Genomic DNA, 13398 nt, shown 5'->3' on the forward strand with positions numbered 1-13398 from the left:
TATGATATTCCCTGGTTTACCAGTCTAGTAAACTTAATACAGGGCGCCTGGGTGGCTCAGTTGGTTGGGCGACTGCCTTCGGCTCAGGTCATGATCCTGGAGTCCCTGGATCGAGTCCCGCATCAGGGTCCCTGCTCGGCGGGGAGTCTGCTTCTCCCTCTGACCCTCCCCACTCTCATGTGCTCTCTCTCATTCTCTCTCTCTCAAATAAATAAATAAAATCTTTAAAAAAAACACAATTTTTTAAGGTAAGTTTGGCATAATTTCTTCTTAGTGAATTCAGGCTGGATATCAGTGATTAGTGCTAACTGCTCTTAAAGCATCTGTTTAATAATATATTCTGGGGACCTTTCAGCTTAATATGTCAGAGTAAGGACATCTTTGCTTCCTTCTCTTCTCTGGAACCAAGTAAAAACTATAAGGAAAATGGGAGAAACTCAAACTCCAGTTTTGATGAAATGTGAAAGCATTTTTAACCTTGATCCCAAAAAGTAAGGACTCCCAAAGACAGTAAAAATTGGATCAGGGTGAAGAAGACACTGAGGATGCCTCTTATTCTGGAATTCAGGCCAAGAACAGAGTCCTAAAAGATGGGCGGCATGACTTGAGTGAGGAAAAAAATGGCTCTCATTTTGAAACAAAATCAGTCTTCAGATTGGTACTGAGAACATGCTGAAATATTGTTTGACCACCATATAGTGGCAGAGGAGGTGGAGACTAGAAAAATTAAAGGATATAATACTATACACACATACATACACATACAAATGCATACAGACACTTCTGCACCATACATAGAGGACTTTCCTATGAGCGAGGAAAACTTCCTGGTAGTTAGAAGCAGAATCAAAGCTATAAGGAGGAGTACTCCTAAGAATTTTATAGATAACAGATGATGATCAAATTAATTAGTCTCAACTACTCACTACTATCCTACTCATTCTCTCAGTCCCTCCCCAAAATGATACTGCCACACATAGCAGGGCTAGTAAAGAATTCCCCTAATGCAACTTCAAGTAATAATTGAAAACAAATGAATATGGTACTGATGCAAAATGTGTTGCAAAAAGGGGGAAATGACTAATAAATAATTGTGGAACAACACGAAAAAGCAAACATAAAACACATAAAAAATAAGTCAACAAAGATTATAAAATTAAAATAAGGAAAAATAATACTACCACAAAAATGAAGGTGAATAGACACTGGTAAAAATGGTCAGAGACATGGAAGACGGGCTTGAGAAAAATGAGCAAAGTGAAATGGAAAATAACAGTTAAAAATTATTGGAGAAAAATAATAGATATGGAAGACAAAGAAAGCTCTATGATATGTATAATTTGTGCTTCTAGGAAGAGAACAGAACACAGATATGTTTTAGGAAACCTTTCCTAAAACAAAGACAATTGTGAATCTATAGATTTCTTCTCAAAATATTCCAAAAAAATAGAAATGGAAGGAAACCTTCCAAATTCATTCCATGAAGCCAACATTACCCTGATTCCAAAACCATACAAAGACTCTACTAAAAAAGAGAACTACAGGTAGATATCCCAGATGAACATGAATGCAAAAATTCTCAACAAGATACTAGCAAATCGAATCCAACAGTACATTAAAAGGATCATTCACCATGATCAAGTGGGATTTATTCTGGTGCTATAAGGCTGGTTTAATATTGCAAACCAATCAATGTGATATAACACATTAATAAAAGAAAGGATAAGAACCATATATTCCTTTCAATAGACGCAGAAAAAGCATTTGACAAAGTACAACATCAATTCATGATAAAAATCCTGAACAAAGTAGAGATAGAGGAAATATACCTCAACATTAATAAAGGCCACATATGAAAAATCCACAGTGACCATCATCTTCAATGGGGAAAAACTGAAAGCTTTTTCTCTATGGTCAGAAACAAGACAAGATGTCCACTCTCACCACTGTTATTTAACATAGTACTGGACATCTAGCCTAAGCATTCAGACAACAAAAAGAAACAAAAGTCATCCAAATCAGCAAGGAAGAAATCAAACTTTCACTACTTGTAGATGGCATAATACTCTATATAGAAAACCCAAAGCCTCCACCAAAAATATCACTAGAACAGATACACAAATTCAGTAAAGATATAGGATACAAAATCAATATATAAAATCTGTTGCACTTCCATACACCAATAATGAAGCAGCAATGAAGATGAAGAGAAATCAAGGAATTGATCTCATTTACAATTGTATCCAAAACCATAAGATACCTAGGAATAAACCTAACCAAAGAGGTAAAAGATCTATACTCTGAGAACTATAAAACACTGATGAAAAAAATTGAAGATGACACAAAGAAATGGAAAAACATTACATGCTCATGGATTGGAAGAACAAAATTGTTAAAAGTTCTATACCATCCAAAGCCATCTACACATTTCGTGCCATCCCTATCAAAATACCAACAGTATTTATCACAGCGCTAGAACAAACCATCCTAAATTTTGTATTTAACAAATATTTTTAAAATACCCAAAGCTATCTACTCATTTAAAGCAATCCCTATCAAAATACCATCAACGTTTTTCACAGAGCTAGAACAAACAATCCTAAAATTTGTATGGAACCACAAAAGACCCAAATAGCCAAAGCAATCTTGAAAAAGAAAAGCAAAGCTGGAGGCATCACAATTTCAGACTTCAAACTATACTACAAAGCTTTAGTCATCAAGATAGTATGGTACTGGTACAAAAACAGACACTTAGATCAATGGACAGAATAGAAAACCCAGAAATGAACCTGCAAACTATATGGTCAACTAATCTTTGACAAAGCAGGAAAGAATACCCAACAGAAAAAGGACAGTCTCTTTAACAAATGGTGTTGGGAAAACTGGACAACATGCAGAAGAAAAATGAAACTAGACCACTTTCTTATACCATACATAAAAATAAACTCAAAATGGATGAAAGACCTAAATGTGAGACAGGAAACCATCAAACTCCTAGAGAACACAGGCAGCAACCTCTTTGACCTAGGCCACAGCAACTTCTTATTAAATATGTCTCCCGAGGCAAGGGAAACAAAAGCAAAAATGAACTATTGGGACTTCAAAATAGCTTCTGCACAGTGAAGGAAACAATCAACACAACTAAAAGGCAGCCTATGGAATGGGAGAAGATATTTGCAAATGACATATCTGATAAAGGGTTAGTATCCAAAATCTATAAAGAACTTATCAAACCCAACACTCCCAAAACAAACAATCCAGTTAAGAAATGGGCAGAAGACATGAATAGACACTTTTCCAAAGAAGACATCCAGATGGGTAACAGACACATGAAAAGATGCTCAGCATCACTCATCATCAGGGAAATACAATCAAAACCACAATGAGATACCACCTCACTCCTGTCAGAATAGGTAAAATTAACAAAGCAGGAAACAACAGATGTTGGGGAGGATGGGGAGAAAGGGAAGCCCTCTTACACTATTTGTGGGAATGCAAACTGGTGCAGCCACTGTGGAAAACAGCATGGAGGTACCCCAAAAAGTTAAAAATAGAACTACCCTATGATCCAGCAACTGCACTACTAGGTATTTATGCAAAGGATACAAAAATACTGATTGTAAGGCATATATGCACCCCCAATGTTTATAGCAGCAACGTCCATAATAGCCAAATTATGGAAAGAACCCAAATATCCATCAACTTATGAATGGATAAAGAGGTCGTGGTATAGATATAAAATGGAATATTATGAGCCATAAAAATAACAAAATCTTGACATTTGCAATGATGTAGATGCAGCTGGAGAGTATTATGCTAAGCGAAATAAGTCAATAGAGAAAGACTATCATATGGTTTCACTCATGTGTGGAATTTAAGAAACAAACGAGGATCATAGGGGAAGGGAGGGAAAAATAAAATAAGGCAAAATCAGAGAGGGAGACAAACCATAGGAGACTCTGAACAAAGGAAACAAAGTGAGGGTTGCAGGAGGAGATGAGGGTGGGGGATCTGGTAACTGGGTGATGGGCATTAAGGAAGGCACGTGATATAATGAGCACTGGGTATTATATGCAACAGATGAATAACTGAACTTTACATTAGAAACTAATGATACACTATATGTTAACTAATTGAATTTAAATAAGTTTAAAAAAAGAAGTTTTGATATATATACTGGATTACTGAGCCATAAAAAGAACACTCTTGACATTTGCAATGACGTGGATGGAGCTGGAGAGTATTATGCTAAGTGAAATTAGTCAGTCAGAGAAAGACAAATACCATGATTTAACTCATATGTGGAATGTAAGAAACAAAACAAATGAACACAGGGTGGGGAAGAGAGGCAAACCATAAAACAGATTCTTAACTATAGAGCACAGACTGATGGTTATTGGAGGGGAAGTGGGAAGGGAGGTGGGTTAGATGGGTGATGGGTATTAAGGAGGACACTTGTTGTGATGAGCACTGGGTATTGTAAGTAAGTGATGAATCACTAAATTGTACACCTGAAACTAATATTACACTATAGTTAATTAACTGGAATTTAAATAAAAACTTGGAAAAAACCCCACATGGTGTCCTAGGAAAAAATTCATACAGACAGATCAAGATATATCCTTGTAAAGTAACTGAATTTGTAAATAAAATATACATTTGTATGGGCTTCTAGGCCATAAAATCAAGTCTTCATAACAAGGGCGCCTGGGTGGCTCAGTTGGTTAAGCATCTTGCTTCGGCTCTGGTCATGATCTCAGGGTTCTGGTATTGATGCATGCTCCGTGCTCAGCAGGGAGCCTACTTCTCCCTCTCCCTCTGATCCTCCCCCATGCTTGCTCTCTCTCTCTTAAATAAATAAATAAAATCTTTAAAAAAATTCTTCATAGAAACAGTGATAGAATTGAGTATAGCAATTAATGTCTACATGGACATCAGAGAGAGAATGGGACCCATGAATTATCCAACAGCACAACTACAATTCAAGTATAAACAACTGACAGATAATTTTATACATGCAATATAGTAGGAAATATGGTTCCCATGAGCCTTAAAAAATCTTTTAGATGATAGCCTTGAGTAACTAAGCAATGAATGGAAAAATGGGCTATCTTCTCAAAATAGTCCTCTTATCCATTTAAATGTAGAAATATGACTAATCGACTATAGGAATTATGACTGCATAAAAGCATGTAAATGCTATAAACCTTGACAGTGCAGAAATAGTTTGACAATGCAGAAATAGCATTATAAAAAACAAAAGTTAGGAAATGACAAGGACAGAGAAAGTGAGAGGTAAGATAAGTATACAAATTTTCTTGTTTTGTAGTGTGTGATGGGTCAATAGACCTTGTTCACAGATGACAAATCAAGTATTAGATGGATCAATATATTTTAAGAATAAAAAGGTAACAACTACACTAAGTATAATAAAACCACCCCAAAATTTCCTATGATAGAGTAGATATGGTTAGTAGAAACATGCTTATTTCTTCATAATTTATAGCAAGGACTTAATAAATTCTATCTAAACAGTGAAAATCTATTCTAAAATTTTGCCAACTCACCAGTCTGTATTCTATGAAATATAGAATCTTTTCCTCCAGTTTGAAAAATCTTCATTATCTTTTCTCTTCTCCATGATTCTTCATAGTACTGGAATGGTTCTGGGACCACATCTGCCAGTTCTTTTTAGCATCTTTGGATAGTCTTCATCTAGATCTAGAGATCTGAACTCTTTTAAAGCAGCCAAGGACAATAATCTTGATTTCACAGCATTTATGTTTTATTCCTACCAACTCTGGTTGGTTTATTGGCTTTTTTTCCTCCTTCCCATCTCTCCACCAATCCAACTAACAATTATTCAGCTTTTACTATGAATCAGGTGCTGTGCAAGAATACTGGCTAGTTAAAAAGATGATGCAGACAAGCCCCTGCCCTCAAAATGTTCAGTCTGATGAGGAGGCAGATAAACAACTCTAATACAAATGCAGGATTTTAATAGTAGCATCACCCTCCTCCTACCAGAAGAAAAGCTAAAACTATCTGGAAGATTCTTGGAAAGGTTCTATAGAGAAAATAGCATTTAAACTGTGTCCTTGAAGAATGAGTTGGAAAAAAAAAAAAAAGAAGAAGAATGAGTAGATCTTCACCAGGCAGGAAAAAAAAGAAAAGAATAGTCTAGGTAGAGCATAAAAAATTAAGCAGAGACACAGAAGGAATAATGATCTCTTTAGTTTGAATGTATTGGGAATATACTGAAAAGTGAAGGGCAGAGTTGGCCCTAGAGACTGTGCACTTTTCTGGGTGGCTTTATAAGTACAATGTGTTCCCCTTGATTCTAGCAGTATCATACTTAGAGTCGGTCTCTCATCACAAGACATCAACCCTCCATGATACCTCTTTTCTTTGCCCCCAGCAAACACTCCACATTGCCAAGAAGCACTCCAGTTGAGAATTGGATTGATGACCCCAGTGAATAGCACACAGCCTTGGCCAGTTCCCACAGGCTGCAGGCTGCCCACTCCTGGTTCCAATACAGTTCTCTCAGGGAGTGCTTCCCAGCCCCCACCCTTGCTGTATCTCACCTTCATCTCCAGGGCCTCTGGCACCTTCTTGCCTTCCCAAGCCCAACTCCGCTTGGTGAAGTAGTTAACAGTGGCAAATTCAATCAGCGCAGAAAATACAAAGGCATAACAGACGGCTATGAACCAATCCATGGCCGTCGCGTATGCCACTTTAGGTAAGGAGTTTCTGGCACTGATACTCAAGGTGGTCATGGTGAGAACAGTGGTGACACCTGGGGAGAGAGAAGATGAGAACCAGTTGCCACTGGAAGACATTTAGAGCATATATGATGAGATCACCAAATTTGACTTATGAGGAGGAGCACTCAAAATGGTCCCTTTAAAGTAAACACAGAGAATGTCAACATGGGATGGTTCTACCTAGTAATTACCCCATCCCAGTTATCACAGGAATAGAAATCTCCAGTATAACACTTCTAAAAGTTCTCCTCTAGGGGTGCCTGGGTGGCTCAGTTGTTAAGCATCTGCCTTCGGTTCAGGTCATGATCCCAGAGTCCTGGGATTGAGCCCCCTGTTGGGATCCCTGCTCAGTGGGAAGCCTGCTTCTCCCTCTCCCACTCCCCCTGCTTGTGTTCCCTCTATTGCTATCTTGTCAAATAAATAAGTAAAATCTTAAAAAAAAATAAAAGTTCTCCTCTAGCCTCTGCTTAAACATTTCCACTGAAGAACAGGTAATCTACTCCATGGTAAGAATAGTTTTTAATTAGAAAAATCTTACCTTCTGAACTGAAACCTGCCTTACTCTAACAACTCCTAGCCCACTGACTGATCTCAGTGTTCTTTCTCTGGCAACACAGGAAAGAAAAGCCTGCTCCCTCCTTTCCAGGACAGGCCTTCAGAGAGTTGGAGAGGGTGGACATGATTCCTCATGAATCTGTTAATCTCCAGAATTGACATGGCCACTTCTTTCTCTTGTTTCTTTTCCTTCCCCATTCTGGTAGTTCTCTTCTGAACAGTCCAGAACCTGAGCCCAAGACTCAAGATTTTCACTTCCCTTACTGTGGACACTATTCTAATCCTGCAACAAACCATTGTAGAAGATGGTACTTTAGCTGCATCACAGTACAGGTCCTATTGAGCTTTGTGGACAACCAAAGTTATTCCAATATCTATTTCTTGTGAGTTTTGTAAAACCACAGCTTGCTTTTAGATCAATTCTTTTTTCTTGGTGGTGTTATTAACCTAAATTTAAGACTTCCCTTTATTCACTTATAATTTATTAAAATTATTTTTTCTAATCTGTTTGTATTTTAGATATACATCTGAGCTATACAGTGTTGTGGTGAACAATATGAGCTTTATAATCAGATTGAAAATTGACTGAAATTCTGGCAATTCTACTTACTAGTAATATACCTAGAACAAGGTGATTTACCCCACTAAGCCTGTTTTATTATGTGTAAAATGTGTGATTATACCAGACTCAGAAATTCGTTGGGGAATCCAGTGAGATGATGTTTATAAAACCCATAGCACAATATATGGCACAGAGTAAACACTCAAGAAATAGTAGCTTCTATAATTAACATTATTCTTATTTCTACTGTTGTTAACAATATTATCATAATTATATAATTAATTATAGTGGTATAATTATAAACACATTTTAAACATTATAATAATAATAATCTTATGATTGTTAGCAATAGTATTCTAGCCTCAAATATCTACACTAGAAATTAGAAGTCCTAAGCTCTGCCACTTACTTGCTTTGTATCTTGGTTAATTTACTTCATCTCTCTGTGCCTCCATTCTCCCCATCTATGAATATTTCCTACAGTCTCTATACCTTAGAATTTTGACAATGTTGTATCCAAAGACATCCAGACTTCAGGAAGAGGGAGTAGTCAGACCCTCTTTCTAAGTGTTGGCATGCTCAAGAGTATGGGGAATGTAGGTTGGGGTCAAGTAGGGCATGGAAAATAGTCCTAATGTGGTGAGATAGATTATATAGAAAAGCAAGCAGAGTAGTGGAGTTAAGCTGGTGGAGCAGTAGGGGGACCATGAAATTGCCTTGCCCTTCAAATACAACTAGACCAAAATTAAACTACTTTAAACAATGAGGAAGATGATCTGAGGATTAAGGAAACAATCTACACAGTTGGAGGGAGAGAATGTGGCACATGTGAGGCTTATCTTGACAAGCAAATCAAAGCACACCTTCATAAAGGTGCAAACACTCCCCCACTACAAGCAAGTAGGAACTCTGTAGAGGAAGGACCAGTGGGAAAGAGCAGGCAAAACACAATAGCAGACCGTACACAGCATACACCAGAAGCACTTCCTGAAGGTTTTGTTGTTGTTGTCGCTGTCGCCATTGTCGATATTGCTGTTTTTGCTGGTTTCTTTTCTTTCTTTTTTTTTTTTTCTATCCTCCTTTCTTTTCTGGACACAATGATTAGACAGAGAAATTCACCCCCCTCCCAAAAAAGAACAGGAGGTAATACTGCCAGGGGTTTAATCAAAAGGGATATAAGTAATATGTCTTTAACTAGAATTTAAAATAATGATTATAAAGATAGTAGCTAGGCTTGGAAAATGCATAGAAGATACTAGAGAATCCCTTGTTATAGAAATAAAAGAACTAAAATCTAATGGGGTCAAAATTAAAAATGCTATTACTGAGATACAGTCATAAATTGAGGCTTTAACAGCAAGGATAAATGAGGTAGAAGAGAGTGTCATCAATATAAAAGACAAAATGATGGAAAATAAAGAAGCTGAAAAGAAGAAAGACAACAACCGGATCATGAAGGGAGACTCTGAGAACTCAGCAATTCCATAAAGTGAAATAATATCCAGGTAATAAGGGTCCCAGAAGATGAAGAGCAGAAGAAAGGGACAGAAGTTTTATTTGAATAAATTATAGCTGAGAGCTTCCCTAGTCTGGGGGATGAAACAGACATTCAAGTGAGGAGGCACAAAGAACCCCCCCTCAAAATCAATAAAAACACACCACATATAACAATGAAACTTCCAAATTTCAAAGAAAAAGAGAAAATCCTGAAAGTAGCTTAGGACAAGAGATCCTTAACCTACAAGGGTAGACACATAAAGCTGACAGCAGGCCTGTCCATAGAGACCTGGCAGGCCAGAAAGGACTGGCATGATATATTTGATGTGCTAAATGGGAAAAATATGCAGCCGAAAATACTGTATCCAGCAAAATTGGCATTCAGAATATAAGAAGAGATAAAGAGTTTCCAGGACAAACAAAAACTAAAGGAATTAGTGAACACTAAACCAGCCCCACAAGAAATATTAAAGGGGATCCTATCAGCGAAGAGAGAGCCCCAAATATAACAAAGACCAGAAAGGAACAGAGACAATCTACAGGAACAGCGACCTTACAGGTAATACAATGGCACTAACTTCATATCTTTCAATAAATATTCTGAATGTAAATGGACTAAATGCTCCAATCAAAAGATATAGGGTATCAAAATGGATAAAAAAACGAAACAAAACAAGACCCATGGATATGCTGCTTACAAGAAATACATTTTAGACCCAAAGACACCACCAGATTGAAAGTGAAGGGGGGTGGAGAACAATTTATCATGCAAATGGACATCAAAAGAAAGCTGGAGTAGCCATCCTTATATCAGACAAACTAGAATTTAACCCAAAGATTGTAATAAAAGAAGAACATTATATCATAATAAAAGTGTCTATCCAACAAGAAGATCAAACAATTGTAAATATTTATGCCCCTAACACAGGAGCAGACAAATATGTAAACCAATTAATAACAAAAAGAAACACATTGATAATAATACAATAATAGCAGGGCACTTTAACACCCTACTGACATCAATGGACAGATCATCTAAACAGAAGATCAACAAGGAAACAAGGGCTTTGAATGCCACACTGGACCAGAAGGACTTAACAGATATAGTCAGATCATTTCATCCCAAAGCAGCAGAATACACATTCTTCTCTAGTGCACATGGAACATTCTCCAGAATAGATCACATACTGGGTCACAAATCAGGTCTCAACCAGTACAAAAATGATTGAGATTATTCCATGCATATTTTCAGACCACAGTGCTTTAAAATGTGAAGTCAACTACAAGAAAAAATTTGGAAAGACCGAAAATACATGGAGGTTAGTGAACATCCTACCAAAGAATGAATGAGTCAGCCAGGAAATTAAAGAAGAATTTATTTCTTTATTTTTAAAGATTTTATTTATTTATTTGACAGAGAGAGAGTAAGCACAAGCAGGGGGAATGGCAGGCAGAGGGAGAGAGAGAAGCGGACTCCTACAGAGCAGAGAGCCTAATGTGGGGCTCAATCCCAGGACCCTGGTATCAATCATGACCTGAGCCAAAGGCAAATGCTTAACTGAGCAACCCAGGTGCCATGAGAAGAATTTTAAAAAATACATGGAAGCAAATGAAAATGAAAACATGACAGTTCAGAACCTTTGGGTTGCAGCGAAGGCAGTCCTAAGAGGGACATATATAGCAATACAGGCCTTTCTCAAGAAACAGTAAAAGTCTCAAATACACAACCTAGCCTTATAGCTAAAGGAGCTGGAAAAAGAACAGCAAATAAAGCCTAAATCCAGTAGGAAAAGGGAAATAATAAAGAACAGAGCAGAAATCAATGATATAGAAATAAAAAACAAAACAGTAGAACAGATTAACAAAACTAGGAGCTGGTTCTTTGAAAGAATTAATAGGATTGATAAACCCCTAGACAGACTTATCAAAAAGAAAAGAGGAAGGACCCAAATTAATAAAATCATGAATGAAACAGGAGAGATCAAAATCAACATCAAAGAAATACAATTATAAGAGAATATTATGAAGAATTATATACCAACAAATTAGGCAATTGGGAAGAAATGGATGCATTCCTAGAAACATATAAATGACCAAAACTGAAACAGGAAGAAATAGAAAATCTGAACAGACCCATAACCAGCAAAGAAATTGAAACAGTAATCAAAGATCTCCCAACAAACAAGAGTCCAGGGCTGGATGGTTTCCCAGCAGAATTCTACCAAACATTTAAAGAAGAACTAATACCTATTCTCTGAAACTGTTTCAAAAAATAGAAATGGAACAAAAACTTCCAAACTCATTCTATGAGGCTGCCATTACCTTGATCACAAAACCAGATAAGACCCCATCAAAAAGGAAAATTACAGACCAATATCCTTGATGAAGATGGATGCAAAAATTCTCACCAAGATACTAGCTAATAGGATCCAACAGTACATTAAGAGGATTATTCACCATGACTGAGTAGGATTTATTCCTGGACTGCAAGCATGGTCCAACATCCACAAATCAATCAATGTGATACACCACATTAAAAAAAGGACAAGAACGATATGATCCTCTCAATAGATGCAGAAAAAGCATTTGACAAAATACAGCCTCCTTTCTTGATTAAAACTCTCCACAGTGTAGGGATAGAGGGAACATACCTCAATATCATAAAAGTCATATACAAAAAACCTACAGCAAATATCATCCTCAATGGGGAAAAACTGAGAGCTTTTCCCCTAAGATCAGGAACATATATAAGAATGTCCAATCTCACCACTGTTGTTCAACATAGTACTGGAAGTCCTAGCCTGGGCAATCAGACCACAAAAAGAAATTAAAGACTTCCAAATCGGCAAAGAAGAAGTGAAACTTTTGTTCTTCACAGACAACATGATACTCTATGTAGAAAACCCAAGACTCCACCAAAAAATTGCTAATACTGATACAGGACTTCAGCAAAGTTGCAGGATATAAAATCAATACACAGAAGTCAGGTGTATTTCTATACACTAACATGAGGCAGAAGAAAGATAAATCAAGGAATCAATCCGGTTTACAATTGCACCAAAAACTATAAGATACCTAGGAATAAACCTAACCAAGGAGGTAAAGGATCTGTACTCTGAAAATCATAGAACACTTATGAAAGAAATGGAGGAAGACACAAAGAAATGGAAAAACATTCCAAGCTAATGGATTGGAACAAAAAATATTGTAAAATGTCTATGCTACACAAAGCAATCTACACATTCAAAGCAATCCCTATCAAAATACCATCAACATTTTTCACAGAGCTGGATAATCCTAAAATTTGTATGGACAGAAAACACCCTGACTACCCAAAGCAATCTTGAAAAAGAAAAGCAAAGCTGGAGGCATCACAATTCCTGACTTCAAGCTGTATTACAAAGATGTAGTCATCAAGACAGTATGATATTGGCACAAAAGCAGACATATAGATCAATGGAAGAGAATAGAGAACCCAGAAATGGGCCCTCAACTCTATGGTCAACTAATCTTTGACAAAGCAGGAAAGAATACCAAATGGAAAAGACAGTCTCTTCAGCAAATTGTATTGGGAAAATTGGACAGCAACATGTCTAAGAATGAAACTGGACCACTTTCTTACACAATATACAAAAATAAACTCAAATGGATGAAAGGCCTAAACATGAGACAGGTATCCATCAAAATGCTAGAGGAGAGGTAGGCAGCAACCTCTTTGACCTCAGCCACAGCAACCTCTTACTAATACATCTATAAAACAAAGGGAAACAAAACCAAAAATGAACTATGGGGACTTTGTGAGGATAAAAAAGCTTTTGCACATCAAAGGAAACAGTCAACAAAACCAAAAGTCAACCTATGGAATGGGAGAGGATATTTGCAAATGTCCTATCAGATAAAGGATTAGCATCCAAAATCTACAAAGAACTTATCAAACTCAACACCCAAAAAACAAATAATCCAGTCGAGAAATGGGCAGAAGAAATGAACAGATATTTTCCAAAGAAGACATACAAA

General features: G+C 36.9%; 1 protein-coding gene across 1 annotated transcript in view; it reads right to left on the bottom strand.

Moving 5' to 3' along the window:
- Positions 1-13398, bottom strand: part of GABRA3 (gamma-aminobutyric acid type A receptor subunit alpha3) — a 369872-nt gene that overhangs the window by 22027 nt on the left and 334447 nt on the right. Inside the window, exon 9 of the mRNA XM_064574680.1 lies at positions 6588-6799. Within this exon, the coding sequence (XP_064430750.1) occupies positions 6588-6799 (212 nt within the window). The remainder of the gene's footprint in view (positions 1-6587; positions 6800-13398) is intronic.

The sequence above is a fragment of the Mirounga angustirostris genome, unplaced genomic scaffold (genome assembly GCF_029215605.1).
Source record: "Mirounga angustirostris isolate CCGP_5_RB_7025 unplaced genomic scaffold, mMirAng1.0.hap1 SCAF_11, whole genome shotgun sequence".
Lineage (NCBI taxonomy): Eukaryota > Metazoa > Chordata > Mammalia > Carnivora > Phocidae > Mirounga > Mirounga angustirostris.